Source organism: Ovis aries, chromosome 2 (assembly GCF_016772045.2).
Source record: "Ovis aries strain OAR_USU_Benz2616 breed Rambouillet chromosome 2, ARS-UI_Ramb_v3.0, whole genome shotgun sequence".
NCBI classification, from domain to species: domain Eukaryota; kingdom Metazoa; phylum Chordata; class Mammalia; order Artiodactyla; family Bovidae; genus Ovis; species Ovis aries.
Genome location: NC_056055.1, coordinates 130,303,678 through 130,331,677, shown reverse-complemented (window position 1 = coordinate 130,331,677; position 28,000 = coordinate 130,303,678). Strand labels below are relative to the sequence as shown.

Genomic DNA, 28,000 nt, shown 5'->3' with positions numbered 1-28,000 from the left:
ACAATGCTGCAATGAACACTGAGGTGCATGTATCTTTTCAAATTATGGTTTTCTCCAGATATATGTCCACGAGTGAGACTGCAGTATCATACGGTAGCTTTGTTTTTAGTTTTTTAAAGAACCTCCATAATGTTCTCCATCATAGTTGTACTAATTCACATTTCCACTAACAGTATAAGAGGGTTCCTTTCTCTCCACGTCTTCTCCAGTATTTATTATTTGCAAACTTTTTGATGATGGCCATCCTGACTGGTGTGAGGTAGCTTTGATTGACATTTCTCTAATAATCAGTGAGGTTTAGCATCTCTTCATGTGTCTTTTGGTCATCTGTATGTTTTCTTTAAGAAATGTCTATTTAGGTCTTCTGCCCATGTTTTGATTGGGTTATTTGTTTTTGTTTTGTTTTTTTAATTGAGCTGTATGAGCTATTTACATATTTTGGAAATTAATCCCTTATCAGTCACATCATTTGCAACCCATTCTGTAGGTTGTCTCTTCAATTTATTTATGGTTTTATTTGCTATGCAAAAGTTTTTAAGTTTAATTAGGTCCCATTTGTTTATTTTTGTTTTTATTTCCATTACTCTAGGAGACAGAAATAATATTACTACAATTCATGTTGAATTTCACATTTGAATTTACAGACTGAGTAAAACAAATTCCTCCTTCTTTATGCACGGGTCTCATCCAGTCAGTTGTAGGCCTGAATAGGACAAAAGGCTGACCGTCCCCTGAGTAAGAGGGAATCCTCCTGCCTGACTGCCTTCAACCTGGGCTATCAATTTTTTCTTGTCTTCCAATTTAAACTGAAACAGCAGTTTTTTCTGATCTCAAGCCTGCCAGTTTTGGGACTGGAACTACACCATCAGACCTCTTGGGTCTCTTGCTTTTTGATTGCAGATCTTGGGACTTGTCAGCCTCCATGATCACTTGAGCCAATTCTTTTAATAAGTATTCTTATATATGTATGTGTGCACATGTGTGTGCGCGCGCACACACACACACACACACACGCACACACACACACACACACACACACACACACACACACACACACACACATCCTATTGATTCTGCTTCTCTGGAGAACCCTTGCTGCTGCTGCTGCTGCTAAGTCTCTTCAGTCGTGTCCGACTCTGTGCGACCCCATAGACAACAGCCCACCAGGCTCCCCCGTCCCTGGGATTCTCCAGGCAAGAACACTGGAGTGGGTTGCCATTTCCTTCTCCAATGCATGAAAGTGAAAAGTGAAAGTGAAGTCGCTCAGTCGTGTCCGACTCTTAGCAACCTCAAGGACTCCAGCCTACCAGGCTCCTCCGCCCATGGGATTTTCCAGGCAAGTACTGGAGTGGGGTGCCAAGTGCCTTCTCCACTGGAGAACCCTTACTGACACAGTTATTGTATGCACCTATATTTTTGCTTTTTCTCTGTTTAATTTTTATTGAAGTATAATTGCTTTACAATGTTTATTTCTGCTTTTTCAGTCATTTCTTCCTTCCTGAAGCTCTAAGGTGTATTCTTTTACCATGTCCTTTCTATTTGAAAAACTTCCTTTGGTCAGCCTTTAAAGGCAAACCTGCTAATGATAAATTCCCTGGTGGCTCAGATGGTAAAGCGTCTGCCTACAATGCAGGAGACCCAGGTTCGATCCCTGGGTTGGGAAGATCCTTGGAAAAGGAAATGGCACCCCACTCCATTACTCTTGCCTGGAAAATCCCATGGACGGAGGAGCCTGGTAGGCTACAGTCCATGGGGTTTTCACTTTCTACAAAACTTATCACATGTGGTAACAAAAACTGACTCTCAGGCAGTATGGGGTGCCTCTTTCCTGGAAGTTCCATCTAGATTTGGAGTCGGGAACAGAGGGTGCTTATAGGGTTACGTAGTGCCAAGGCTCAGATAGGAGAGTTTATGGCCTGGTTGTCACTTCTGCACACAGGCATCTGCTGGGAGATTTTGCTTTCTGTCTGGTATTTATCTTCTGGCACTGTGAGGGTGTTCCCTGGTTAACAACTATGAGGGACCTTCAGGTAGGCCTGCACTTTGCTCATGGCACATGGGAAACATTGCACGGCCACTGCTCCAATCCCAGACGCTGGAAAAGCTGCTTCCTTGCTCCTCCCAGGAGCTCCTCTATGGTCCCCAGGCTCATCCAGCAGCCTCTGGGCTCACTAAGCTCACAGGCAGTCAGAAGCCTGCTTCAGGTCCATCTGCTCACCTTGCTAGGGACCAGGAACACCAGTCTTTGTGGATCACTAGAGGGATAGAAGCCTGCAACTATTTTGTCCAAAACCAAGAGTTATCTGTGGTTCTCTGTTATTTCCACCTCTCCTTGGTTCTGGAAGGGGAAAGGCGTAGGGATCCTTCTCACGCAGACAAAGTTATTTAAGCTCTTTTTGCTTCCCCTCTAATTCTTCCTTCTGTAGCCCAGAGTGTTCTAAAATAGTTTTAGGTACACTCTAAGCATCTTCCTATTCTTCCAAAAGGAACATACTAAATTCTAAATTTAGTGAAAGAACTGCCAGTGGTTGAGGGTCAGTCACCTCTTATTCAGAAAAATGGCTCAAGTCCCAACTAGCCACCCTGTGCACCCTACACCTAACCTGCCAACCCCAAAAGCATAACAAGACTGACAGAGAGAAGGGGAAGTTCCCTCTGAAGTTACCAGTTGTTGGAAGGCTATGTCTACAACTCTCCTCTGGGGAGGAGACATGCTTCTGTTTTCCTCCCTGTGTTAATCTGCTCGGGCTGTTTTAACAAAGTACCACAGACTGGGTGGCTTACCAATACAGATTTATCATCTCACAGTTCTGGAGGCCAGGAGTCCAAAATGAAGGTACTGCGGGATGGGTTCTTGCTGATGGAAGGGCCGGTTCCAGGCCTCTCTCCTCAGTGTGAAGATGATTCCCTGCCCCTGTGTTTTCACATCATCTTCCCTATGTGTGCACCTGTTGTTCAACCCAGATTCCCCTTTTTATAAGGACACCAGTCATACTGGATTAGAGTCAACACTAATGACCTTGTTTTAATTTAATTTCCTTTGTAAAGATTTCTATCTCCAAATAAGGTCACATCCTGAAGTACTGGGGATTAGGACTCCTGTATATCTTTTCTTTTTGAGGGATAAGTGTAAGTCCCTAAAGCCAAGTTATGAGCACAAAGGGGAGCTTGGCGTTTTGTTCCCTGATGAAGTACCTGATTTGTCAGTGGACTTGCCGGCCTCCGCTGTGCTGCCTGAGCAGGTAAGAGAAATGCGGAGGGAAGCCCCCCACCTCCAGCTACTCCACCTCTACCTGCCTGGGCCCCAGCAGCTCTAGGTTTTCAAGAAGAATGTTAGTTGTCAGGTGGATTCTGCACATGACCTCAAGCCCCAAGAACTGGCACACAGATGAGAGAGGAGGACACAACCTTGCCAGGGATAACTCTGTGGGAAAAAGAGGCACACACAGTGGGGGGATAGTCTTTTGCTACCAACTTAAGGTAAGCTGGAAGATACAGCTAAATCTCAGGGACTCCCCGTGTCTATGGGACCGAAGGGAACTCTTCATCCACAGGCTCTGTTAGGAGCAACTGTGACCCACAACCAGAATAGCAATTACCTAGATGAGTAGCCTGGAGGGCTGCAGTCCAGGTGGTGACAAAGAGTTGGACACGACTGAGCACCTACGTATGCATGCGCGCATGCACCAAGAATGGCCCACAACTTTGTCAAGGCTGTAGGGCAAGGCCACCTCCCCCACACCTCCATAATTCCAGGGGGGAATAGATAGGCAATTGGTCAAAACTGAGGAAAGGGCCTGGAAATAAGTCAAACCATGCCAGGCTTGCTCTTCACTGAGTTGAGACTCTCAACGATAACGTGCACACGCCCACACAGCGGCACTAAGGTATATTCCCCTCTAGGGCCTGTTGTTTCCCTTGGCATGAGACCATGGGCAGTCTCCCCTTTCACTGGGTTACATTAAATATGACTTTTAATGACTATGGCTTCTATCAATCATCTTACAATGTAATAATATGTATTTACCCTTTCTTCTATTGGACATTCAGGATACAGTTTGTATTTTCAAGTTATAGATCGTCATAATCATCTTTGTACATACATCTATGTCCAATTTCTATTTCAAAGAGAAGACATTATTATCCTCAGTTTTTTTCAGATGGGAGGATTAATGCTAACCAATTTCAGATGTTAAGTGACTTGCCTTCATCACATGCTAAACCCAAGTCTTCTGAATCACTGACTAGGTTATCAGTAAATGAAAACGCTCCTTTCTGCCTAATGTAAAACTTGAAAAGCTATCTCATTTTCTCACCCATTTTACTATATATTAATATACTGTGTTCTACTAGATAATGAGCTATGTTTTATTTATAGAATATTATCCATAATATTCTGTATACGTCTTAACTAAATGTATTTTATATCAGCTGGATAAGTTCATTAGCATGAGAGAAAGATGGAAAAATTCATGAATTGGAGCTTTAAATATCTGTTTTCAAAGCCCATTAGAGAGAGGTAGTTTACCATGATAGTAACCATTTGTGACCACATATATATTACAGCACATGGGTCTGAATTTAATCTGAGTTTATCACACAGTAAAAGACAGCAGCAAAGTAGTGCTGAAGAATTATGGCCTCACTATTTCTTAAATATGGTTGGAACTCTGATCTGCCATTTCCATGCTGTAATTGCAGATGCATTAGTGTGTCTGTATTTACATATTAAAAATATAGTTGGTATTGTTGAAGCTGGAACTCCAATACTTTGGCCTGTAAATTTTATCTCTGCACCTCTGTTCCTATTCTATAAATTAGGAATAATCTTAGTACCTACCTCAGGGTTCATGAGAAGATTAAATGAGAAAATTCCTATAAGGTTCTTATTTTAGGGACAAAATATACTCCACAGAAAATGTTCCATGAATGTTATCTACTAATATTACTTCTTTTAGAAACCACAGGTTAACATAGATATTGGATTCAGGGTTATTTACCCTCTGATTTAGATACAAGAGACTCATCAGTTTTCACCCTCAGTTCAGCTCAGTTCAGTTGCTCAGTCATGTCCAACTCTTTACCCCATGAACCGCAGCACACCAGGCCTCCTTGTCCATCACCAACTCCTGGAGTTTACTCAAACTCATGTCTGTTGAGTCGGTGATGCCATCCAACCATCTCATCCTCTGTCATCCCCTTCTCCTCCTGCCCCCAATCTTTCCCAGCATCAGGGTCTTTTCAAATGAGTCAGCTCTTCGCATCAGGAGGCCAAAGTATTGGAGTTCCAGCTTCAACAATACCAACTATATTTTTAACATGTAAATACAGACACACTAATGCATCTGCAAATATTTATAAAAATTATCATCATAATAAGTAAATAGAAAACAGAAAAGTAATCTTTCTCAATTATAACAAAGGGCTTCCCTGGTGGCTCAGATGGTAAAGGTTCCACCTGCAGTACGGAGACCTGGGTTTGATCCCTGGGTTGAAAAGATCCCCTGGAGGAAGGCATGGCAACCCACTCTAATATTCTTGCCTGGAGAATCCCCATGGACAGAGGAGCCTGGTGGGCTACAGTCCATGGGGGTCACAAAGAGTCAGACATGACTGAGCAACTAAGCACAGCACATTATAATAAATGTGTAATCCTGTAAGTTCCTATAAGTAAATCCTGTAAGTTCCTATAAGTTCTTTCACAATATGATAAATATTGACTGAGGAAAATAATGAAATTAAATCATATACTGGGTAAAACAGAAGTTAGGTTTAGCTAGAAATACAAAATTGATTACAGCAAACACACACAAGCCCCTTTGCTGGAGCTCAATATGGATCATGATATAACTTCATGAAATCAAGCAGTATGTAACAGCACCAAGTGAAATTCCTACAAAGGGCTGTACCCCAACACATCTCTTCAAGTTGAAGCCTCATTACCAAAGCAAACACTTGCTGGAGAAGAATTTGGAGTTTTCTCCCACTCTTAGGAGGAGGATTATTCTGGCCTCCCAGGTAAACCTGTGGAAGATACCTACTTTCTGTAGAAATCTTCACCATGGAAAATAGTACACTTCACATTTTCTTTAGTTATGTCAGAGATGAGGTTACCCAAAGACCATCAATGGGGAAGAGGCAGCCTTGCCCGAGGATAAAGGATTTGTAAGACTGTGAAGAAATCTGGGCCGTTTCAGGAATGAGAAAATCCCTAAGCCTCCACTTCTGCCCAGCCCACAGGAAAGGGTGAGAGGCAAGAGGCAGGGAAAGAGCTTGCCGCGGCGCTGGACCTCAGAGGTAAGCCTTGTTGGTTTTGGCAATGCCTGTTCCCGTTGTTAGAACACGGCCGGCATGCGGCTGCCAACTCCCAAAAAGAATATAAGGCTTGTAGCACACAAGAGGAATGCTCCTTTCCTGTATCACAGGGTGTTATAAATAAAGCTGGAGCTTTTTATATACAATCTAATAGTATGCTACTCAATGGGAAGCAGAGGAAGGAGATGAAAGAAAGCCTCATTTTGCAGAAAGGAGAAAAAATGGACATCACCATTCATCTGAAACACATTTCAAAATAAGTCAAGGAATGATTGCATGCTATGGAGATATAGAATTAAGCCTACAATCCAACATACAAATTGTGTGTATGTGTGTATATATGTGTGTGTGTGTGTGTATATATATATATATATGTATATATTTGTGCCTAGTATAATATAGATTAATAGCAATTTTTAAATGTATTCTGAGAAGTAACAAACAGCTCTTGGATTTTACCTGTAGGAAGAAGAATATACGCTGTGGCAGTAGTTTTAAGGTGAAAGATAAGCCATGCTCTAAATCCTTCGTTTTCTAGAGCGGAAGCATTTCTCCCAGCAGGAAATGGGGCCCCAGGCCCCTACCTACCTGTGCTGGTGTGGGTACTGGGGCTGGCTGGGGGTGGCGGCCCGGAGCCCTGGGCTGGGGATGAGGGCTGTCCATCACTCAGCTGCTTGACTCGCTTGCGGTGAGATTTGCCATTGTAATGGACCTGGGCCTGGGCTGCAGAGTTTAGCTGGATGTTGCACACCTCACAGAAGGAGAAGAGAATTTTCTTTTTCTCTTGACTCAGCTGGTCCTCAGGCCTGTCGTTCTTTATCCCTTTTTCTTCAAAGCCCCTTAGAAAAGTTGCCATATTCATAATTCCATCTTCAGAGTAGTTGTCAGGGCTTAAGGAATACTTCATACCTTAAAAAAAAGTACAAATGCTTGTAAAATATATGCCTTCTTATTTTCTAGTATGATTATGATTAGTTTTCATGGTATGGTTTAAGCTAAAGTCTCCCAGCTACTCAGCAGTCATGCTTGGAAAAAATCATCCAAAGTACTTACCTGAGCAGATATGATCTTTGCACATGTGCTCCCTCTGTCTGGAGCATTTTCCACTCCTTCCTGTCGCCTTCTCCCATCACCTCTCAGTTCTTTTGCCCTTTTAACTCCTGCCTACCCCAAGACCTTAGCTGGTGCATTACTCTCTCCGGGAAAGTTGTCTGACCCTGGAAATAAGCAGATTCCTGTCTACATGCGCTATGTGACCTCCCTTCAGAACACCTCACCCTGTCTACTTCCTATGTATGTGTGCAGTCATTTGGTTTAAGTTTGTTTCCCCAACAGAGTGTGAACTCTGGGGGCAGCGGGGCATAAACCTCATTTCTGGATCTGTTTAAGGAAAGGATAAAGGGTGCTATGAATCCATACTGTCAGAAGGGATATGTGTAGACACAGAGGTATATATGATACACACACACACCCCCACACCGGCCAACAAATATACACTCTACCTAGGGGAGGAGGTGAGCAGCAAAGACTAAAACACATTATGTTTGAAACTTACATTGGGTTGTATTCCAAAAGCCCCTTTATAAGTCAGCCAGTGAGAATTTGAACATATTTTCTTATAGATGAAGTGAAACAAATTGTTTTTAGGTGTCCAGATTAGCCCATAAACATCAATTTAGTCTTTGATGAGGCTGAAATGCAGAACATCTGAAATACAAAATAATAAAAATACGATATATGGTAATCCAACAATTGAAAAATAGAAAAAAGTAAAACAGACTAAGATAACATTTGGTTTAAGTGCTGATTTTCATTTATCTAGACAAGGATATAATGATAAATTATAATCTAAGTAAAGATTTTAAAGGAGCCTTTCCAGTACCTGAAGAACCTTGAGTAATGAAGATAGCCTCGGCTTTTTATTTTGTTCAGTTCCACTTTAACATATGTAATTTTTTTCATCTTAGTTAATACCAATATTACCCGTGTTTTGTACATATCAATGTGACTATTACCATGTTTTCGGTTCTCAACTAGAATAAAGAAAAAGATACTCTCATAGAGGAAAGAGGAGAACGATATTCAAGAATATTTGGGCAAAAACTAAGTGAAAGGGGGCATCCATGAAAAAGATTTGGCTGAGGTGGACCTTAGCGTGCTATGAGGGATGAAGTGTTCAGACAAAGGGAGGATCGTAGCTTGTGAGGGATTCTGCCTGTGGGAAAAACTCCAAGATCTTGGTCTGAGCAGTTGATTGATCCAATTAGGCTTGCAGCTCTAGGGAGGAGCAACTAAAGGATAGTCTGTATTTGGAGCAGTCACCAGTTAAATGTTTAAAATTCAGAAAATAAATTATAGTACAAGGTATGACCATAGAGATATTGATTCCATGTATACAGTATGCCAAGAACTGCTTCACACTCACACACCTTTTTGCAAACTGCCATATGCATCATACCATATGCCAAACCATAACCTTCAGAGAACTGTTAGAATGTTACTAATTTTGATGTGTCAAACCTCTTTGGTTTGTAAATACTTTACCCTGATGCCACCAATTTAAGGAACTCTTTATTTCACAAAACTTTCCAAATGAATCTATTCCTTTCAGCTCTCCAAATAGACAATATTCTTCCTTAAAATCTATTCAGACTACACAAAAATCAGGTTTAAGCAATTCCTATAACTGAGTTACAAAAAATAATTCCGTTATAATTGAAATGTGATTTGAACTGCCCATATATCAATATTTTTTGCTTTAGTCCCTAAATCAAAAATGCTATGGTGTCACAAAGCCCTTTTCCACATAAAACTTGAGAAAATATTAGTGCCATATGAAAGTTATGTTCAAATGTATTACTTTGTACCCTGTCTTAAAATATTAAAATTTATCATAGGAATTACTGAACTAAATAATAAAAAAAATAATTTTGAAAATAAACTTGTCATTAAAATATTATGCCTTGCTTAGAAAACTAATCTATTGTAAAACATAAGGAAAACCAATAACTTTTTAACTTTGCAAAGTGAGGTCAGGCATCATCTCATTAAATCATTGAAATCTAAGTGTTAAATTTTACCTCAAGCAATGAATATCCTTGACTCAGCTGGGTAATGATGATACTTCCATTTGAAAGTTCAACTTATCTGGAGGTGGGTGGACTTGCCCATGTTCCTAATTAACCCATGGTATTTCACAGAAATAGGACATACATCATATGCTCCCTTTTAAATTTGAAATCTAAAAAATGACTTCTTTGTATTATAAAAGATACAGTCAGCTTACCAATGCTTTCTGATTGTCATTTGTCCAAGAAATAAGTGGCTTTAAAATGAAATAAATGGCTACTCTAGAATTCCCTTGTAATCTCTGCATAATGCCAGAACCCTTCATAACTTTGATCCCTATTTTGCTTTCTCATTTACAGATGATCTCCCAAGCCTCCAGCATCGGGTCTGTGGGCCACTCTAGGGAGGACACAATGCCTGGGGGTAGGGTGTGCATTCTGTCCATCAAGTCCCGGTTGATTAGTTCTGTGCTGGCTTCACCACACTTCTTCCCTCTTAGGAGAAAAATAAGTTCAGCCCCTGTTAATAGCCACTTGCAAGCAGAATATATTTAATACCAGAGGTTTGGGGAAAAGGACCTAGAGGTAGTATTGAAGCAAGATATCAGAGTCTCAGCATCTACTTTCGGTCTGAGATGATATAATTTCTAAGCTACGTGTGGTGAAAACATTTATAATGTCATCCTTTGGGCTAAGCTAAATCACTTCAGTCGTGTCCAACTCTGTGCGACCGCATAGACGGTAGCCCACCAGGCTCCCCCATCCCTGGGATTCTCCAGGCAAGAACACTGGAGTGGGTTGCCATTTCCTTCTCCAATGCATGAAAGTGAAAAGTGAAAGTGAAGTCGCTCAGTCGTGTCCGACCCTCAGTGACCCCACGGACTGCAGCCTACCAGGCTCCTCCATCCATGGGATTTTCCAGGCAAGAGTACTGGAGTAGGGTGCCATTGGGTAATAGTTTAAGTAAAAGAAAAGAAAAGAAAAGAAAAGAAAAGAAAAATCCCACTTTTTATTTTAAAGTGTTTTTATCAGACTATCTTAAATTACATGTTTCACTTGCACAGGGGAGAAGGACCTTGAGAGGCATCGAATTTTAAACAGAGCTGTGGGCAGTGCTCTGCTCTGGATAGTTTGGTGGGCTTACATGGAAGGTAAGAGAGGTCAAGATAATCAGACCAAGTATTCTATGTCTTTTTTGTACTATTTTATCAGGTTATATGGCCAAGCATTTAACATCTATGACAGAATACTATATTTTGGTACCGGTCAAGGAATAAGAAAGTTGTTCCTTGAGTTACTGCTTTGGGGAAAAGACAGGATGGGATAGTCGTGTGTGCATCATCAGTCGCTTTGGTCATGTCCGACTCTTTGCAACCTTGTGGACTGTAGCCCACCAGGCTCCTCTGTCCATGGAATTTCCAAGCAAGAATACTGGAGTGGGTTGTCATTTCTTCCTCCAGGGGATCTTCTCAACCCAGGGATCAAACCCATGCCTCCTGCGTCTCCTGCACGGCAGGCGGGTTCTTGCTACTCAGCCATCATGGAAGCCCTGATGGGGTAGTCAGTAACGATCTAAAACTGAAGTGAAGTGAAGGCACTCAGTCGTGTCCAACTCCCTGCGACCCCATGGACTGCAGCCCACCAGGCTCCTCAGTCCATGGAATTTCCAAGCAAGAATACTGGAGTGGGTTGCCATTAAAGAGTGATTTTAAATAACCAAGATGCAATGTGTCAGGAAATTTTATATTTAACAACTTTCTCTAAAACTGGCCCTGACCTGTGTAGCTATCCAATTGTCTTTTGTAATAAATTTAAACAAAAAGCAGCTGATTCAGAGGTAAAGACTGGAAGCCACAGGAAGAATGTAAATACATCTTACCTTAGAAACAAGAATGGTCTGAGATCGCTGAATTTCAAATTGTACTATACTGTTACACTATACTGAACTGGGGATCATTTCAGGTTCATAAACTCATCTTTAGGGAAAATACTACTCTTGTCATGAAGATTTTATGGAGAGACCACACTTATTTGGAAGGGTAGGGTTACCACAAAAGGAAAATATTGTTCCACTGTGAGTCTTACTACAAGATTGATGGGAGCAGGAAGTAGATACAGCCTGTGACTGCCTCTGGGCCTGGGGAACAGGGAACCTGTATGCAGGTATGAGAAACTTGTTCCAGATATTCCATTTGTGGGGAGGTAAACTGATCCCTGAGACAGAGACAAGCCTGAGACTGGGCAGAGAAGGCTGAACAAGAGAGAATGCCTATGGAGGGCTTTTGGTCTGTGAACTCAGAGAATTTTAATATCCAGGAATAACTGTCAAATTCTCTCTGTGTTGCCTTTTTAAAAAAAAATTCTGAAGTCAACAGTGAAGTCATGCAAACATCACAGCTGATGAGGAAACTGTGTGAGAGTCTGGAATGACACCTGGGGTTAAAGACATCCATGGGAGAATAGCAGCAAGGGGCTTAAGGATGTCAGTGACTAGCAAAAAAATGATGTGTAGTCTAGAACCAGACAGCTAGTTAAGATGTAAATTAACCACTAGCTTGGGATATCTCAGGGATTCAAAAAAAAAATCATGCAAGAAGGGCAAGCTGGTAAAATACTGGAATTCTTACCCCAAGTAGAGTAGAAATTTGAACTATTTTGGATAAGCTAATGTGAAGGGTAAACAGACTGGGGCATTAGAGTTACCCAAAGATAAGTAAAACAAGGTTAGTTTATGCTCATTCATTATTTCTGTATCTTTAACCAGCTAGAAGCCTAGCACTTAGAAGATGCTCCATAAACCTTTAGTAAAACGAAATAGTTGCTATAATTAATTCAGCTGAAGTACAGCTTCAAACAAGACCTGCTAGTTAAACTGCTCTTGGCTTTCAGAAGACTCAATAGTTGTATGTGTATGTAAATCAATGTCTTTGCTGACACCTTTAATCTTCTGAGTTGTTCAAGTTACCATTATGCACAAATAGTATCACAATGTCAATAATGAGAACAAGGAATGTATATTACTCTTAGTGCCAGAAGATCAATTCCAAATATATATATTTGCATTTCAAATGAAACTAGAATCGAAAATATCCTTACATGCCTAGTACACTGAGATTCTATCAGAAATAAAAAATGCATGTTTCTTATTGCAAGAATAAAACGTTACAATAATTAGTGTTAATTATGAAACTGTTAATTTTATACAAAAATAATTACTGAAATATTTCAATCAGTCAAATAGAGAAACTGACAACTAAATCCAGCACTAGTTCTACAACAATAGGCAGAATAGGTACTTATTTTGACGTATAAATATTTATTATCTGATAAATCAAATTATGAAGATACTAGATTATATCATGATTCTAAACTATGTAGAATTATGTGCTATATTTGCTTTGACAATGTTAAACTAATCATCATTAAGCACAATATTTAGTTTTTATTTATTTACTTCCATTAGGGAATGAATCATTTTGGGAAAAGATCCTACTTTGGATTCTTCTCACTTTCTGAGAATAAAGCAAAAGGCCAGCATTGCTACCTCAAACTTAGGACCTCAAGGAGATAATAATTTAATAATACTTAAATTTATTATATGATGGGCTTCCCTGATAGCTCAGTTGGGAAAGAATCCACCTGCAATACAGGAGAACCTGGTTCAATTCCTGGGTTGGGAAGATTCCCTGGAGAAGGGATAGGCTACCTACTCCAGTATTCTTGGGCTTCCCTTGTGGCTCGGCTGGAAAAGACCTGCCTGCAATGCAGGAGATTTGAGTTCGAACTCTAGGCTAGAGAGATCAAAATTATTACCTCAAAGAGACAGTAGTTCAATAATACTTCAATTTATTATATGATACAATTTTCTGCTTCCATATCTCAAAAGTCATTTGAATGATGGTACTGGGCTTTAACCTTAGGCAAATACTGATTTTAACATTTGGTTTTTGGTGATGCACAAACACAAGAGAAGACTCCACACATGGACATCACCAGATAGCCAACACCAAAATCAGATTGATTATATTCTTTGCAGCCAAAGATGGAGAAGCTCTATACAGTCAGCAGAAACAAGACTGGGAGCTGACTGTGGTTCAGATCATGAACTCTTTATTGCCAAATTCAGACTTAAATTGAATAAAGTGGTGAAAACCACTAGAACATCCAGATATGACCTAAATCAAATCCCTTATGATTATACAGTGGAAGTGAAAAATAGATTTAAAGGCCTAGATCTGATAAGAGTGCCTGATGAACTACAGATGGACGTTCATGACACTGTACAGGAGACAGGGATCAAGACCATCCCCATGGAAAAGAAATGAAAAAAGGCAAAATGGCTGTCTGAGGAGGGCTTAGATAGCTGTGAAAAGAAGGGAAGTGAAAAGCAAAGGAGGAAAGGAAAGATATAAGCATCTGAATGCAGAGTTCCAAAGAATAGCAAGGAGAGATGAGAAAGCCTTCTTCGGTGATCAATGCAAAGAAATAGAAGAAAAGAACAGAATAGGAAAGACTAGAGATCTGTTCAAGAAAATCAGAGACACCAAGGGAACATTTCATGCAAAGATGGGCTCGATAAAGGACAGAAATGGTATGGACCTAACAGAAGCAGAGGATATTAAGAAGAGGTGGCAAGAATACACGGAAGAACTATACAAAAAGATCTTCACAACCCAGATAATCACGATGGTGTGATCACTCACCTAGAACCAGACATCCTGGAATGTGACGTCAAATGGGCCTTAAGAAACATCACTACAAACAAAGCTAGTGGAGGTGATGGAATTCCAGTGGAACTGTTTCAAATCCTGAAAGGTGATGCTGCGAAAGTGCTGCACTCTATATGTCAGCAAAATTAGAAAACTCAGCAGTGGCCACAGGGCTGGAAAAGGTCAGTTTTCACTCCAATTCCAAAGAAAGGCAATGCCAAAGAATGCACAAACTACCACACAATTGTACTCATCTCACACTTAGTAAAGTAATGCTCAAAATTCTCCAAGCCAGGCTTCAGCAATACATGAACCGTGAACTTCCAGATGTTCAAGCTGGTTTTAGAAAAGGCAGAGGAACCAGAGATCAAATTGCAAACTTTCACTGGATCATTGAAAAAGCAAGAGAGTTCCAGAAAAACATCTATTTCTGCTTTATTGATTATGCCAAAGCCTTTGACTGTGTGGATCACAATAAACTGTGGAAAATTCTGAAAGAGATGGGACTACCAGACCACCTGACCTGCTTCTTGAGAAACCTGTATGCAGGTCAGGAAGCAACAGTTAGAACTGGACATGGAACAACATACTGGTTCCAAATAGGAAAAGGAGTATGTCAAGGCTGTATATTGTTACCCTGCTATTTAACATACGCAGAGTACATCATGAGGAACACTGGACTGGATGAAGCACAAGCTGGAATCAAGATTGCCAGGAGAAATATCAATAACCTCAGATATGTAGATGACACCACCCTTATGGCAGAAAGTGAAGAAGTATAGAGCCTTTGATGAAAGTGAAAGAGGAGAGTGGAAAAGTTAGCTTAAAGCTCAACATTCAGAAAACTAAGATCATGGCATCTGGTCCCATCACTATATGACAAATAGATGGGGAAACATTGGCTCACTTAATTTTTGGACTCCAAAATCAATGCAGATGGTGACTGCAGCCATGAAATTAAAAGATGCCCACTCCTTGGAAGGAAAGTTATGACCAACCTAGATAGCATATTAAAAAACAGAGACGTTACTTTGCCAACAAAGGTCTGTCTAGTCAAGGCTATGGTTTTCCAGTAGTCATGTATGGATGTGAGAGCTGGACTATAAAAGAAAGCTGAGGGCCAAAGAATTGATGCTTTTGAATTGTGGTGTTGGAGAAGACTCTTGAGAGTCCCTTGGACTGCAAGGAGATCCAACCAGTCCATTCAAAAGAGATCAGTCCTGGGTGTTCATTGGAAGGACTGATGTTGAAGCTGAAACTGCAATATTTTAGCCACCTAAGGCAAAAAGCTGACTCATTTGAAAACACTGATGCTGGGAAAGATTGAGGGCAGGAGGAGAAGGGGACGACAGAGGATGAGATGGTTGGATGGCATCACCAACTCAATGGACATGAGTTTGGGTAAACTCTGGGAGTTGGTGATGGACAGGGAGACCTGGCGTGCTGTAGTTCATGGGGTCACAGGGAGTTGGACACAACTGAGTGACTGAACTGAACTGATGCACCAAAAGGTATACATATCAAGCCCTAGAGAGAGAAATACTTATTGACTTGGCTACACAGTCTTTACAGTGAGAAATCCTGGATTTCATTCTCCCTCTGCTTGGCCTGAGACAGCAACAGAACTCAGGAGAGGGAACTTCAAATCACGGCTGAGTAATACTCCATTGTGTATATGTACCACAGCTTTCTTATCCATTCATCTGCTGATGGACATCTAGGTTGTTTCCATGTCCTGGCTATTATAAACAGTGCTGTGATGAACATTGGGGTACATGTGTCTCTTATTACTCAGCCGTTAAAAAGAATTCATTTGAATCAGTTCTGATGAGATGGATGAAACTGGAGCCGATTATACAGAGTGAAGTAAGCCAGAAAGAAAAACACCAATACAGTATACTAACACATATATATGGAATTTAGGAAGATGGCAATGACGACCCTGTATGCAAGACAGGGAAAGAGACACAGATGTGTATAACGGACTTTTGGACTCAGAGGGAGAGGGAGAGGGTGGGATGATTTGGGAGAATGACATTCTAACATGTATACTATCATGTGAAATGAATCGCCAGTCTATGTCTGACGCAGGATGCAGCATGCTTGGGGCTGATGCATGGGGATGACCCAGAAAGATGTTATGGGGAGGGAGGTGGGAGGGGGTTCATGTTTGGGAAAGCATGTAAGAATTAAAGATTTTAAAATTTAAAAATAAAAAACTAAAAAAAAAAAAAAAAGGAACTTCAAATCACGATGACCTGGGCAAAGGCAGACATTGCAGCCCCATTCCTCCCCTGGCATTGCCAGGGCAGGAATGCTACCTTAAACATTTTCCTGAGCAGTCCTTGGAATCATTCCAGCAGCTCAACATCTGAGTCTGTGCATGAAGCTGGAAGCAGCTCTCCTGGCTCCTTGAGATTCTTGCCAACATGCCATCCAGGCATGGAAGGGAATGCAAGCAATTCAAGAGATGACCTCACATGGGTCAGACCTGCCCATCATGAGAGAAACATCTCCATTCATTGAACTCTCAGGTCATCTTAAAAAGCTTACAAGCAAGAATGGTATTCTCTCGCTTTTGCCACATGGGAGGGTGTAGAGTAAAACTAAAGGGATCACATAACACACATATGCACACAGTCATAATCTCTGTACGTACTATCTAGACAGTTTTGAACTTATTGCACTTTTCACCCATTAAAAGTAAGTTACATCAACTCTAAAAATTTAGAAAAATACAAAGATCAGAAAAGACTGGGAGAAAACCTTCCACATTCCTATCATTCAAAGTGAACTACCTTTGTTGTTTATTTCTAGCCTTTTAAAATGCATATATTGGTTTCAAAGAGCTATGGTTGGATAACAGACACTTATTAAGAGTTCAAATATGTAAACATGTTAGAAGCTGAGCTCTTAGATTGATTATATTTATGTACATATTGATTAACAAAGAGTTAAAATTTCCCCCTCTGGTACAGAGAAGAGAAAGAGTGCAGTTAACATCTTTAATAGGGAGATGCCCTGGTCCGTGCAGTCTGAGAGGTAATGTCTGAGGTAAGAACTAAAGACAAACAGGAGTAAATGGAAGAACATTCCAGATAAAGGAGAAGCAGGAGCAAAGGTCCAGAAGGAGGCGGAAATATGGCAGGTGTGACAAACTGAAGCAGCCCAGCCCATCTAGAGCAGAAAGAGCTAAAGAAATGAACTAAGCTGGGGCCAGGTAATGAGAATCCTTGCACAGCAAACAGAGGTGCTGGTCTAGGGAAGGGGCAGAGCACTTTAAACTAGAGGACTGGGATGAACAGATTTGCCTTGTGAAAAGATCACTTGGCTTTCAGAGCAGATAAAAGATGTGGTGAAAAGTAAGGACGTGGTTACATGAATATGGATACACTGAGAAATCATTCAAGCAATAGAAAATGGTCGGTGGATACTGATGGTGACCCCAGAGAGGAAGAGTGGATAGATTCAAAACCTTGAGGAAAAAAAATCAAGAGGACCTGGGGATTGCTTGAATGGGACTGAGGAACGAGAGAGGGATTGGTGCCAAGGATAACTCCATGGTTCTAAACCCTGATCTGTATTAAAAATAGCTGGTTCAAAATAGCATTCTGTATTAAAAATATCTCGTTCAAAATAGCCTTCAGTTTACTTCAGTCACTCACTTGTGTCCAACTCTTTGAGACCCCATGGACTACAGCACACTGGCTTCCCTGTCCATCACCAACTCCCGGAGCTTGCTCAGACTCATGTCCATCAAGTCAGTGATGCCATCCAAACATCTCATCCTCTATCGTCCCCTTCTCCTCCTGCCTTCAATCTTTCCCAGCATCAGGGTCTTTTCCATGAGTCAGTACTTTGCATCAGGAAGCCAAAGTATTAGTTTCAGCATCAGTCCTTGTAATGAATATTCAAGACTGATTTCCTTTAGAATTGACTGGCTGGATGTCCAAGGGACTCTCAAGAGTCTTCTCCAACACCACAGTTCAAAAGCATCAATTCTTTGGTGCTCAGCTTTCTTTATAATCCAACTCTCACATCCATACATGACTACTGGAAAGATCATACCTTCGACTAGACGGACCTTTGTTGGCAAAGTAATGTCTCTGCTTTTTGATATGCTATCTAGGTTGGTCATAACTTTTCTTCCAAGGAGCAAGTGTCTTTTAATTTCAGGGCTGCAGTCACCATCTGCAGTGATTTTGGAGCCGTAGAAAATAAAGTTTCTCACTGTTTCTGTTATTTCCCCATCTATTTCCCATGAAGTGATGGGACCAGATGCCATGATCTTTGTTTTCTGAATGTTGAATTTTAAGCCAACATTTTTCACTCTCCTCTTTCACTTTCATCAAGAGGATCTTTAGTTCTTCTTCACTTTCTGCCATACGGGTGGTGTCATCTGCATATCTGAGGTTATTGTTATTTCTCCTGGCAATGCTGATTCCAGCTTGTGCTTCATCCAGCCCATCATTCTGCATGATGTACTCTGCATATAAGCTAAATAAGCAGGATGACAATATACAGCCTTGACGAACTCCTTTCCCTATTTGGAACCAGTCCATTGTTCCACGTCCAGTTCTAACTGTTGCTTCTGCATACAGATTTCTCAGGAGGCAGGTCAGGTGGTCTGGCATTCCCATCTCTTGAAGAATTTTCCACAATTTGTTGTGATCCACACAGTCAAAGGCTTTGGCATAGTCAATAAAGCAGAAGTAGATATTTTTTGGAACGCTCTTGCTTTTCTATGATCCAATAAATGTTGGCAATTTGATATCTGGTTCCTCTGCCTTTTCTAAATCCAGCTTGACCATCTGGAAGTTCACGGTTCATGTACTGTTGAAGCCTGGCTCGGAGAATTTTGAGCATTCCTTTGCTATTGCTAGCTTGTGAGATGAGTGCAATTGTGTGGTAGTTTAAACATTCTTTAGCTTTGCCTTTCTTTGGGATTGGAGTGAAAACTGACCTTTTTCAGTCCTGTGGCCATGGCTGAGTCTTCCAAATTTGCTGGCATACTGAGTGCAGCACTTAATAGCATCATCTTTTAGGGAGATCCTTAAGTTACTTCTCCTATGGACAAACTGAATCTATAGCTACATATGGGACAATTCCCTCTAAAAATAATCTTATCAGCAGAGCAACCTCTTCACATTGGGCAAACAAGAGGAAAAGGACAAAAAAATCAAGTAGAAACGGTAGAGATTCAGTCTCGTCACAGGCAGGTACAGCAACGTACAATGAAGAATAAACTCAAAACCCAGAGCTCAGAGTGAAACATTCATACCCCATATCAGGCACTCCAACTTTTAGGATCAGCATTTGATAGGAAAGCCTCCAAAACATCTGGCTTTGAAGACCAATGGGGCTCACACCCAAGAGACCTGAGGAGCTATGGCAAACTGAGGAACTTCTCCTAAAGGGCTCCCACAAAGGCTGGTACAATTACTTTGGAAAACTGCTAGTATCTACTAAAGCTGGGCATAAGCACAGTCTAAGATCCAGCAATTCTACTTGTAGGTATATACCCAACAGAAATATACAGATATGTGCACCAAATGTACAATATTCATTAAAATGTTCCTAGAAGCATTATTCATAATAGGCCCAAACTTAAAAAGTATGCGAATGCTCATCAAGAGTAAAATGAGTAAATACATTGTATTACATCAGTTCCCATGACGGAATGTGCTGTGCTTAGTCGCTCAGTCACGTCTGACTCTTTGCAACCCCATGGACTGTAGCCCATCAGCCACCTCCACCCATGGGGATTCTCCAGGCTAGAATACTCGAGGGGGTTCCCATGCCCTCCTCCTCCAAGAGATCTTCCCAACCCAGGGATGGGACCCATGTCTCCCTCATTGCAGGTGGATTCTTTACCATCTGAGCCACCAGGGAAGCTTGGGGAATATATTAATTCCCACAAAGGAATAATATATGGCAATGAGAATTAATGATTTACAACTATATGCAACAAGAAGGATGTATCTCAATATGATAATAAGCAAAGGAAGCCAGATCAAAAGTCTAACTAGTATGATTTCATCTCTCTATACGAAGTACAAAACTATGTAGAACTAATCCATGCTGTCAGAAACCAAGGTAGTCATCACTTTGGAGGTGTTAGTGCTGCTGAGGATGGACGTGAGTACAAAATGGAACAACGGTGTTCTATGTCTTTAGCTCAGCACTGGTTACACAGGTGTGTAACCAGCTGTATATATAAATTCATCAAGCTGTACATTTATAATATGCTCTGAGTTGTATATCTATTTCAATTAATGCTTTTAAAGGTAATGTGATCAACACAGAATTTTTGACAAATATCATAAAAAGAAGGAAAATTAAAGTTCCCTCACATCCACCACCAGAGATTTGCATTTTAGAGCACACTACCATAGATTTTTTTAAAATGTAACTATATATTTAGAAAAACCTGACTACTGTACACAATTTATAACTTGCTTCTCCACTTAATACATCAAGAACATTTTTCTCTGCATTAAATATTCATCTTTATATTCAATCCTAATGACAGCAAAATATTCCCCCTACAGAGATAATTTAGCCAAACTGGAGTCTCATTCCTGAGATATGAGGAGAAGAGTATGACCAGGGAATCTAAAGTACCCCTAAGACCTTTGCAGCCATTTCTTGCAAACACTTTCAAATTCTAGGGAATTAAGGATCTCTGGAACAATTTCATTTCCCCTGGAACCTATGGATGGTGGTATGACAGTGTTTTTTTCACTTTTTTTTTTTTTTACATTAAACATGCCTAGAAAGGATTTTTTTTTAATCTGTGTCTTTATGCATATCCATGGTTATTTCCTTAAATTCTAGGAAGCAGTGTTCCTAAGTCCATTTTTGATTCAGTTCAGTTCAGTTCAGTCACCCAGTCGTGTCCGACACTTTGCGACCCCATGAACTGCAGCACGCCAGGCCTCCCTGCCCATCACCAGTTCCCAGAGTTCACTCAAACTCATGTCCATCAAGTCAGTCATGCCATCCAGGCATCTCATCCTCTGTCGTCCTCTTCTCCTCCTGCCCCCAATCCCTCCCAGCATCACAGTCTTTTCCAATCAGTCAGCTCTTCATATTAGGTGGCCAAAGTATTGGAGTTTCAGATTTAGCATCAGTCCTTCCAAAGAACACTCAGGACTGATCTCCTTTAGAATGGACTGGTTGGATCTCCTTGCAGTCCAAGGGACTCTCAAGAGTCTTCTCCAACACCACAGTTCAAAAGCATCAATTCTTCGGCACTCAGCTTTCTTCACAGTCCAATACTCACATCCATACATGACCACAGGAAAAACCATAGCCTTGACTAGACAGATCTTTGTTGGCAAAGCAATGTCTCTGCTTTTGAATATGCTATCTAGGTTGGTCATAACTTTCCTTCCAAGGAGTAAGTGTCTTTTAATTTCATGGCTGCAATCACCATCGGCAGTGATTTTGGAGCCCCCCAAAATAAAGTCTGACACTGTTTCCACTGTTTCCCCATCTATTTCCCGTGAAATGATGGGACTAGATGCCATTATCTTAGTTTTCAGAATGTTGAGCTTTAAGCCAACGTTTTCACTTTCCCTCTTTTACTTGCATCAAGAGGCTTTTAGTTCCTCTTCACTTTCTGCCATAAGGGTGGTGCCATCTGCATATCTGAGGTTATTGATATTTCTCCCAGCAATCTTGATTCCAGCCTGTGCTTCTTCTAGCCCAGCATTTCTCATGATGTACTCTGCATAGAAGTTAAATAAGCAGGGTGAAAATATACAGCCTTGACATACTCCTTTTCCTATTTGGAACCAGTATGTTGTTCGATGTCCAGTTCTAACTGTTGCTTCCTGACCTACATACAGGTTTCTCAAGAGGCAGGTCAGGTGGTCTAGTAGTCCCATCTCTTTCAGAATTTTCCAAGTTTATTGTGATCCACACAGTCAAAGGCTTTGGCATAATCAATAAAGCAGAAATAGAAGTTTTATGGAACTCTCTTGCTTTTCAGTGATCCAGTGGATGTTGACAATTTGATCTCTGGTTCCTCTGCCTTTTCTAAAACCAGCTTGAACATCTCGAAGTTCATGGTTCATGTATTGCTGAAGCCTGGCTTGGAGAATTTTGAGCATTACTTTACTAGCATGTGAGAGGAGTGCAATTGTGTGATAGTTTGAGCATTCTTTGGCATTGCCTTTCTTTGATGTTGGAATGAAAACTAACATTTTCCAGTCCTGTGGCCACTGCTGAGGTTTCCAAATTTGCTGGCATATTGAGTGCAGCACTTTCATAGCACCATCTTTCTGGATTTGAAAGATGATCCATTACCTCCAGTAGCTTTGTTTGTAGTGATGCTTTCTAAGGCCCACTTGACTTCACATTCCAGGATGTCTGGCTCTAGGTGAGCAATCACACCATCATGATTATTTTGGTTGTGAAGCTCTTTTTTGTACATTTCTTCTGTGTATTCTTGCCACCTCTTCTTAGTATCTTCTGCTTCTGTTAGGTCCAGACCATTTCTGTCCTTCATTGAGCCTATCTTTGCATGAAATGTTACCATGGTATCTCTAATTTTCTTGAAGAGATCTCTAGTCTTTCCCATTCTGTTCTTTTCCTCTCTTTCCATTGATTGCTGAGGAAGGCTTTCTTATCTCTCCTTGCTATTCTTTGCAACTCTGCATTCAGATGCTTATATCTTTCCGTTTCTCCTTTGCTTTTCGCTTCTCTTCTTTTCACAGCTATTTGTAAGGCCTCCCAAGACAGCCATTTTTCTTTTTTCCATTTTTTTTTTTTTTTTTTTTTTTTAGCTTTTTATTTATTTTTTTTTATTTTTAGTTTTTTATTTTTTAAATTTTAAAATCTTTAATGCTTACATGCATTCCCAAACATGAACCCCCCTCCCACCTCCCTCCCCATAACATCTTTCTGGGTCATCCCCATGCACCAGCCCCAAGCATGCTGCATCCTGCGTCAGACATAGACTGGCGATTCAATTCACATGATACTTTTCCATGGGGATGGTCTTGATCCCTGTCTCCTGTACAATGTCACGAACCTCCGTCCATAGTTCATCAGGCACTCTATCTATCAGATCTAGTCCCTTAAATCTATTTTTCACTTCCACTGTATAATCATAAGGGATTTGATTTAGGTCAAATCCACTGCCTGAATGGTCTAGTGTTTTTCCCTACTTCCTTCAATTTAAGTCTGAATTTGGCAATAAGGAGTTCATGATCTGAGCCACAGTCAGTGCCTGGTCTTGTTTTTGCTGACTGTATAGAGCTTCTCCATCTTTGGCTGCAAAGAATATAATCAATCCGACTTCAGTGTTGACCATCTGGTGATATCCATGTGTAGAGTCTTCTCTTGTGTTATTGGAAGAGGGTGTTTGCTATGACCAGTGTGTTCTCTTGGCAAAACTCTACGAGCCTTTGCCCTGCTTCATTCTGTACTGCAAGGCCAAATTTGCCTGTTACTCCAGATGTTTCTTGACTTCCTACTTTTGCATTCCAGTCCCCTATAATGAAAGGGACATCTTTTGAGGGTGTTAGTTCTAAAAGGTCTTATAGGTCTTCATAGAACCATTCACCTTCAGCTTCTTCAGTGTTACTTGTTGGGGCATAGACTTGGATTACTCTAATATTGAATGATTTGCCTTGGAAACGAACAGATATCATTCTGTCGTTTTTGAGATTGCATCCAAGTAATTCATTTCGGACTCTTTTGTTGCCCATGATGGCTACTCCATTTCTTCTGAGGGATTCCTGCTCACAGTAGTAGATATAATGGTCATCTGAGTTAAATTCCCCCATTCCAGTCCATTTCAGTTTGCTGATTCCTAGAATGTCGACGTTCACTCTTGCCATCTCTTGTTTGACCATTTCCAATTTGCCTTGATTCAGGGACCTGACATTCCAGGTTCCTATGCAATATTGCTCTTTACAGCATCAGACCTTGTTTCTATCACCAGTTACATCCACAACCGGGTATTGTTTTCGCTTTGGCTCCATCCCTTCATTCTTTTTTTTTTTTTTTCAATTTATTGTTTTTTCAATTTTTTTTTTTTAAATTTTAAAATCTTTAATTCTTACATGCGTTCCCAAACATGAACCCACCTCCCTCCCCATAACATCTCTCTGGGTCATCCCCATACACCAGCCCCAAGCATGCTGTATCCTGCGTCAGACATAGACTGGCGATTCGATTCTTACATGATAGTATACATGTTAGAATGTCATTCTCCCAAATCATCCCACCCTCTCCCTCTCCCTCTGAGTCCAAAAGTCTGTTATACACATCTGTGTCTTTTTTCCTGTCTTGCATACAGGGTCGTCATTGCCATCTTTCTAAATTCCATATATATGTGTTAGTATACTGTATTGGTGTTTTTCTTTCTGGCTTACTTCACTCTGTATAATCGGCTCCAGTTTCATCCATCTCATCAGAACTGATTCAAATGAATTCTTTTTAATGGCTGAGTAATATTCCATTGTGTATATGTACCACCACTTTCTTATCCATTCATCTGTTGATGGACATCTAGGTTGCTTCCATGTCCTGGCTATTACAAACAGTGCTGCAATGAACATTGGGGTACATGTGTCTCTTTCAATTCTGGTTTCCTCGGTGTGTATGCCCAGCGGTGGGATTGCTGGGTCATAAGACAGTTCTATTTCCAGTTTTTAAGGAATCTCCACACTGTTCTCCATAGTGGCTGTACTAGTTTGCATTCCCACCAACAGTGTAGGAGGGTTCCCTTTTCTCCACACCCTCTCCAGCATTTATTGCTTGCAGATTTTTGGATCGCAGCCATTCTGACTGGTGTGAAGTGGTACCTCATTGTGGTTTTGATTTGCATTTCTCTAATAATGAGTGATGTTGAGCATCTTTTCATGTGTTTGTTAGCCATCCGTATGTCTTCTTTAGAGAAATGTCTATTTAGTTCTTTGGCCCATTTTTTGATTGGGTCGTTTATTTTTCTGGAATTGAGCTGCATAAGTTGCTTGTATATTTTTGAGATTAGTTGTTTGTCAGTTGCTTCATTTGCTATTATTTTCTCCCATTCAGAAGGCTGTCTTTTCACCTTGCTTATATTTTCCTTTGTTGTGCAGAAGCTTTTAATTTTAATTAGATCCCATTTGTTTATTTTTGCTTTTATTTCCAGAATTCTGGGAGGTGGATCATAGAGGATCCTGCTGTGATTTATGTCTGAGAGTGTTTTGCCTATGTTCTCCTCTAGGAGTTTTATAGTTTCTGGTCTTACATTTAGATCTTTAATCCATTTTGAGTTTATTTTTGTGTGCAGTGTTAGAAAGTGATCTAGTTTCATTCTTTTACAAGTGGTTAACCAGTTTCCCCAGCACCACTTGTTAAAGAGATTGTCTTTACTCCATTGTATATTCTTGCCTCCTTTGTCAAAGATAAGGTGTCCATATGTGTGTGGATTTATCTCTGGGCTTTCTATTTTGTTCCATTGATCTATATGTCTGTCTTTGTGCCAGTACCATACTGTCTTGATGACTGTGGCTTTGTAGTAGAGCCTGAAGTCAGGCAAGTTGATTCCTCCAGTTCCATTCTTATTTCTCAAGATTGCCTTGGCCCTTCATTCTTTCTGGAGTTATTTCTCCACTGATCTCCAGTAGCATATTGGGCACCTATTGACCCGGGGAGTTCCTCTTTCAGTATCCTATCATTTTGCCTTTTCATACTGTTCATGGGATTCTCAAGGCAAGAATACTGAAGTGGTTTGCCATTCCCTTCTCCAGTGGACCATATTCTGTCAGACCTCTCCACCATGACCCGCCCGTCTTGTATGACCGCACAGGGCATGGCCTAGTTTCAATGAGTTAGACCAGGCTGTGGTCCTAGTGTGATTAGATTGACTAGTTTTCTGTGATTATGGTTTCAGTGTGTCTGCTCTCTGATGCTCTCTTGCAACACCTACTGTCTTACTTGGGTTTCTCTTACCTTGGATGTGGGGTATCTCCTCACGGATGCTCCAGCAAAGCACAGCCGCTGCTCCTTACCTTGGATGAGGGTATCTCCTCACTGGCCCCCTCCTGACCTTGAACATGGAGGAGCTCCTCTCGGCTCTCCTGCCCCTGCATAGCCACCGCTCCTTGGACATGGGGTTGCTCCTCTTTGCCACTGCCCCTGACCTCGGGCGTGGGCTAGCTCCTCTGTGCCGCAGCCTTTGACTTTGTGCGAGGGTAGCTCCTCTTGGCCGCACTTTTGCGTGGTCCCTTGCAGCGGGCATACTTCTATGTATTGCCAATTTGACTTCTAAATAAGCTTTACCAATTCAAACTTCTCTCAGTATTGCATGACAATGTCTATTTCCCTGCACCCTCAACAGCACTGGGAAAGCTGTTTAAACAACTCTTAGTCCATTTGATAAGCACAGCATGTTCTCAAATGCACGTATGTGATTACTAGCATAATTGGGCAGTTTTTCATACACATATTAACCTTGTATTACAGCTTTTATTTGTAAATTTCCTATTCATGACCTTTCCTTTTTTCTTTTTCAATGGAAGTTCACTGATTTTAAAAGATATTCTTGTATATTAAACAAACTAACTCTCTCTCTCTCTCATATATTGCCAATGCTTTTCCATTTAACTTATCTTTTCATTTGGTCTATGATGATTTTCAAATGTGCTTAAGTTTTTATTTTTCATGTCATCATATCTACTCATCTTTTCATTTACGATCATTGTCTTTTGCTTAGAAAAATCCTTCCCAGGCCAATGTTACAGAAGTTCTTAATTTTTAAAAATGATTTTGTAGGTGTCATCATTTTAAGCAGGATACATAAAAGAGGAAAGAATAAAAGAAGCCTAAAAACCAGTACAATTTCTCTTACTATAGGTAAGGGCATATGTGACAATTGTGTTAATGGCTGTGGCCACTATTAGGTGGTCACATTGAAAGTCAAGGAAGAGGAGGAGGTAAAGCAAGAAAGGTTCTTGCTAAACATCAGTAACATTTGTTCCTAAAGACCCTGGTGATGAACCATCCTTCTCTTCAACTTGTTGAGAGGGACTGGGCTCTGTTTTGGAGGCTGCTTCAGTGTAATCTTACCAGAGGCAGGAGGGCAGAGCTGTCCAGCTTCTCATTCTTGCTCTGCCTCTAGAGAAGTAGAACACACATCCAGTAAACAATCTCCATCCAGCTTTACCAAACAATTCTCTTTGCAACTAAAAAATCTGGATACTAGAGATGTGTTGCAATGACTGTTCTGAAAGCCAAAAGATGAAACCCTGAACAACTGTCAGATAAAGGAATGGTGCTATAATTAATGCACTGAGTAAAGCTTAGGTATCATTTTTAATTTCAAAAAGTCAAAGAAGTTGTATAAATTGTATAGCAGATACAGCTTCCACATCTGTGAGTTAGAGAGAATATAAACTTTAAGATTCCGACCCTGATGATTGCTTTTCAACATCAGAAAGTATAACTTTTGACAACAATGTGATTTTCATTTTTGTCTTCTGATATAATATTTTAAAATTTAGTCTGGAATATTTGAAAATTCAATTCTCTATGTGTGTATATACATACACACACACGCATAAGTAATAATTAATATGGAGACATTGGTGAGTGTGAAGCTAGTACTTTCCCTCAGTAATTGTATCTGGTCTTTTGACAGGTTCTTATCTTGCCCTTGTAGCTAACCTATTACAAGCTACTGCCACTAATAGGGAACAAAGAAAGATTTAGACAAGGGATTGTGTTGTATCGGGACAAAGCACACAGCAAACATAACAGACTTCAGAGTAACATGAAAAGAAAATAGCAATCCCAAAGCTCCATTAAGAACCTAGAGCACCAGATCAAGATCCAAAGCTGATAGCTTCGGTGGGGGTGATATGGCCGCCAGGAAATGACCTTGCAAGCCCTGCTGGAGAAATTAATCCC

The 28,000-nt window shown here is 40.6% G+C and overlaps 1 protein-coding gene and 1 non-coding gene across 4 annotated transcripts in view; one reads left to right on the top strand and one right to left on the bottom strand.

The window, feature by feature from the left end:
* ZNF385B (zinc finger protein 385B) overlaps positions 1–28,000 on the bottom strand; it is a 482,159-nt gene that overhangs the window by 358,337 nt on the left and 95,822 nt on the right. For all 3 annotated transcript variants that reach the window (XM_027964789.3, XM_015093333.4, XM_060409681.1), the window contains exons 2-3: positions 7,871–8,022; positions 6,904–7,224 (exon numbers count right to left, since the gene is read on the bottom strand). In XM_027964789.3, coding sequence (XP_027820590.1) covers positions 6,904–7,222 — 319 coding nt within the window. In that variant the 5' untranslated portion in view covers positions 7,223–7,224; positions 7,871–8,022. The remainder of the gene's footprint in view (positions 1–6,903; positions 7,225–7,870; positions 8,023–28,000) is intronic.
* On the top strand, positions 1,592–1,663 carry TRNAC-ACA (transfer RNA cysteine (anticodon ACA)). Its single transcript has one exon. It is a non-coding gene; the product is annotated as a tRNA-Cys (tRNA).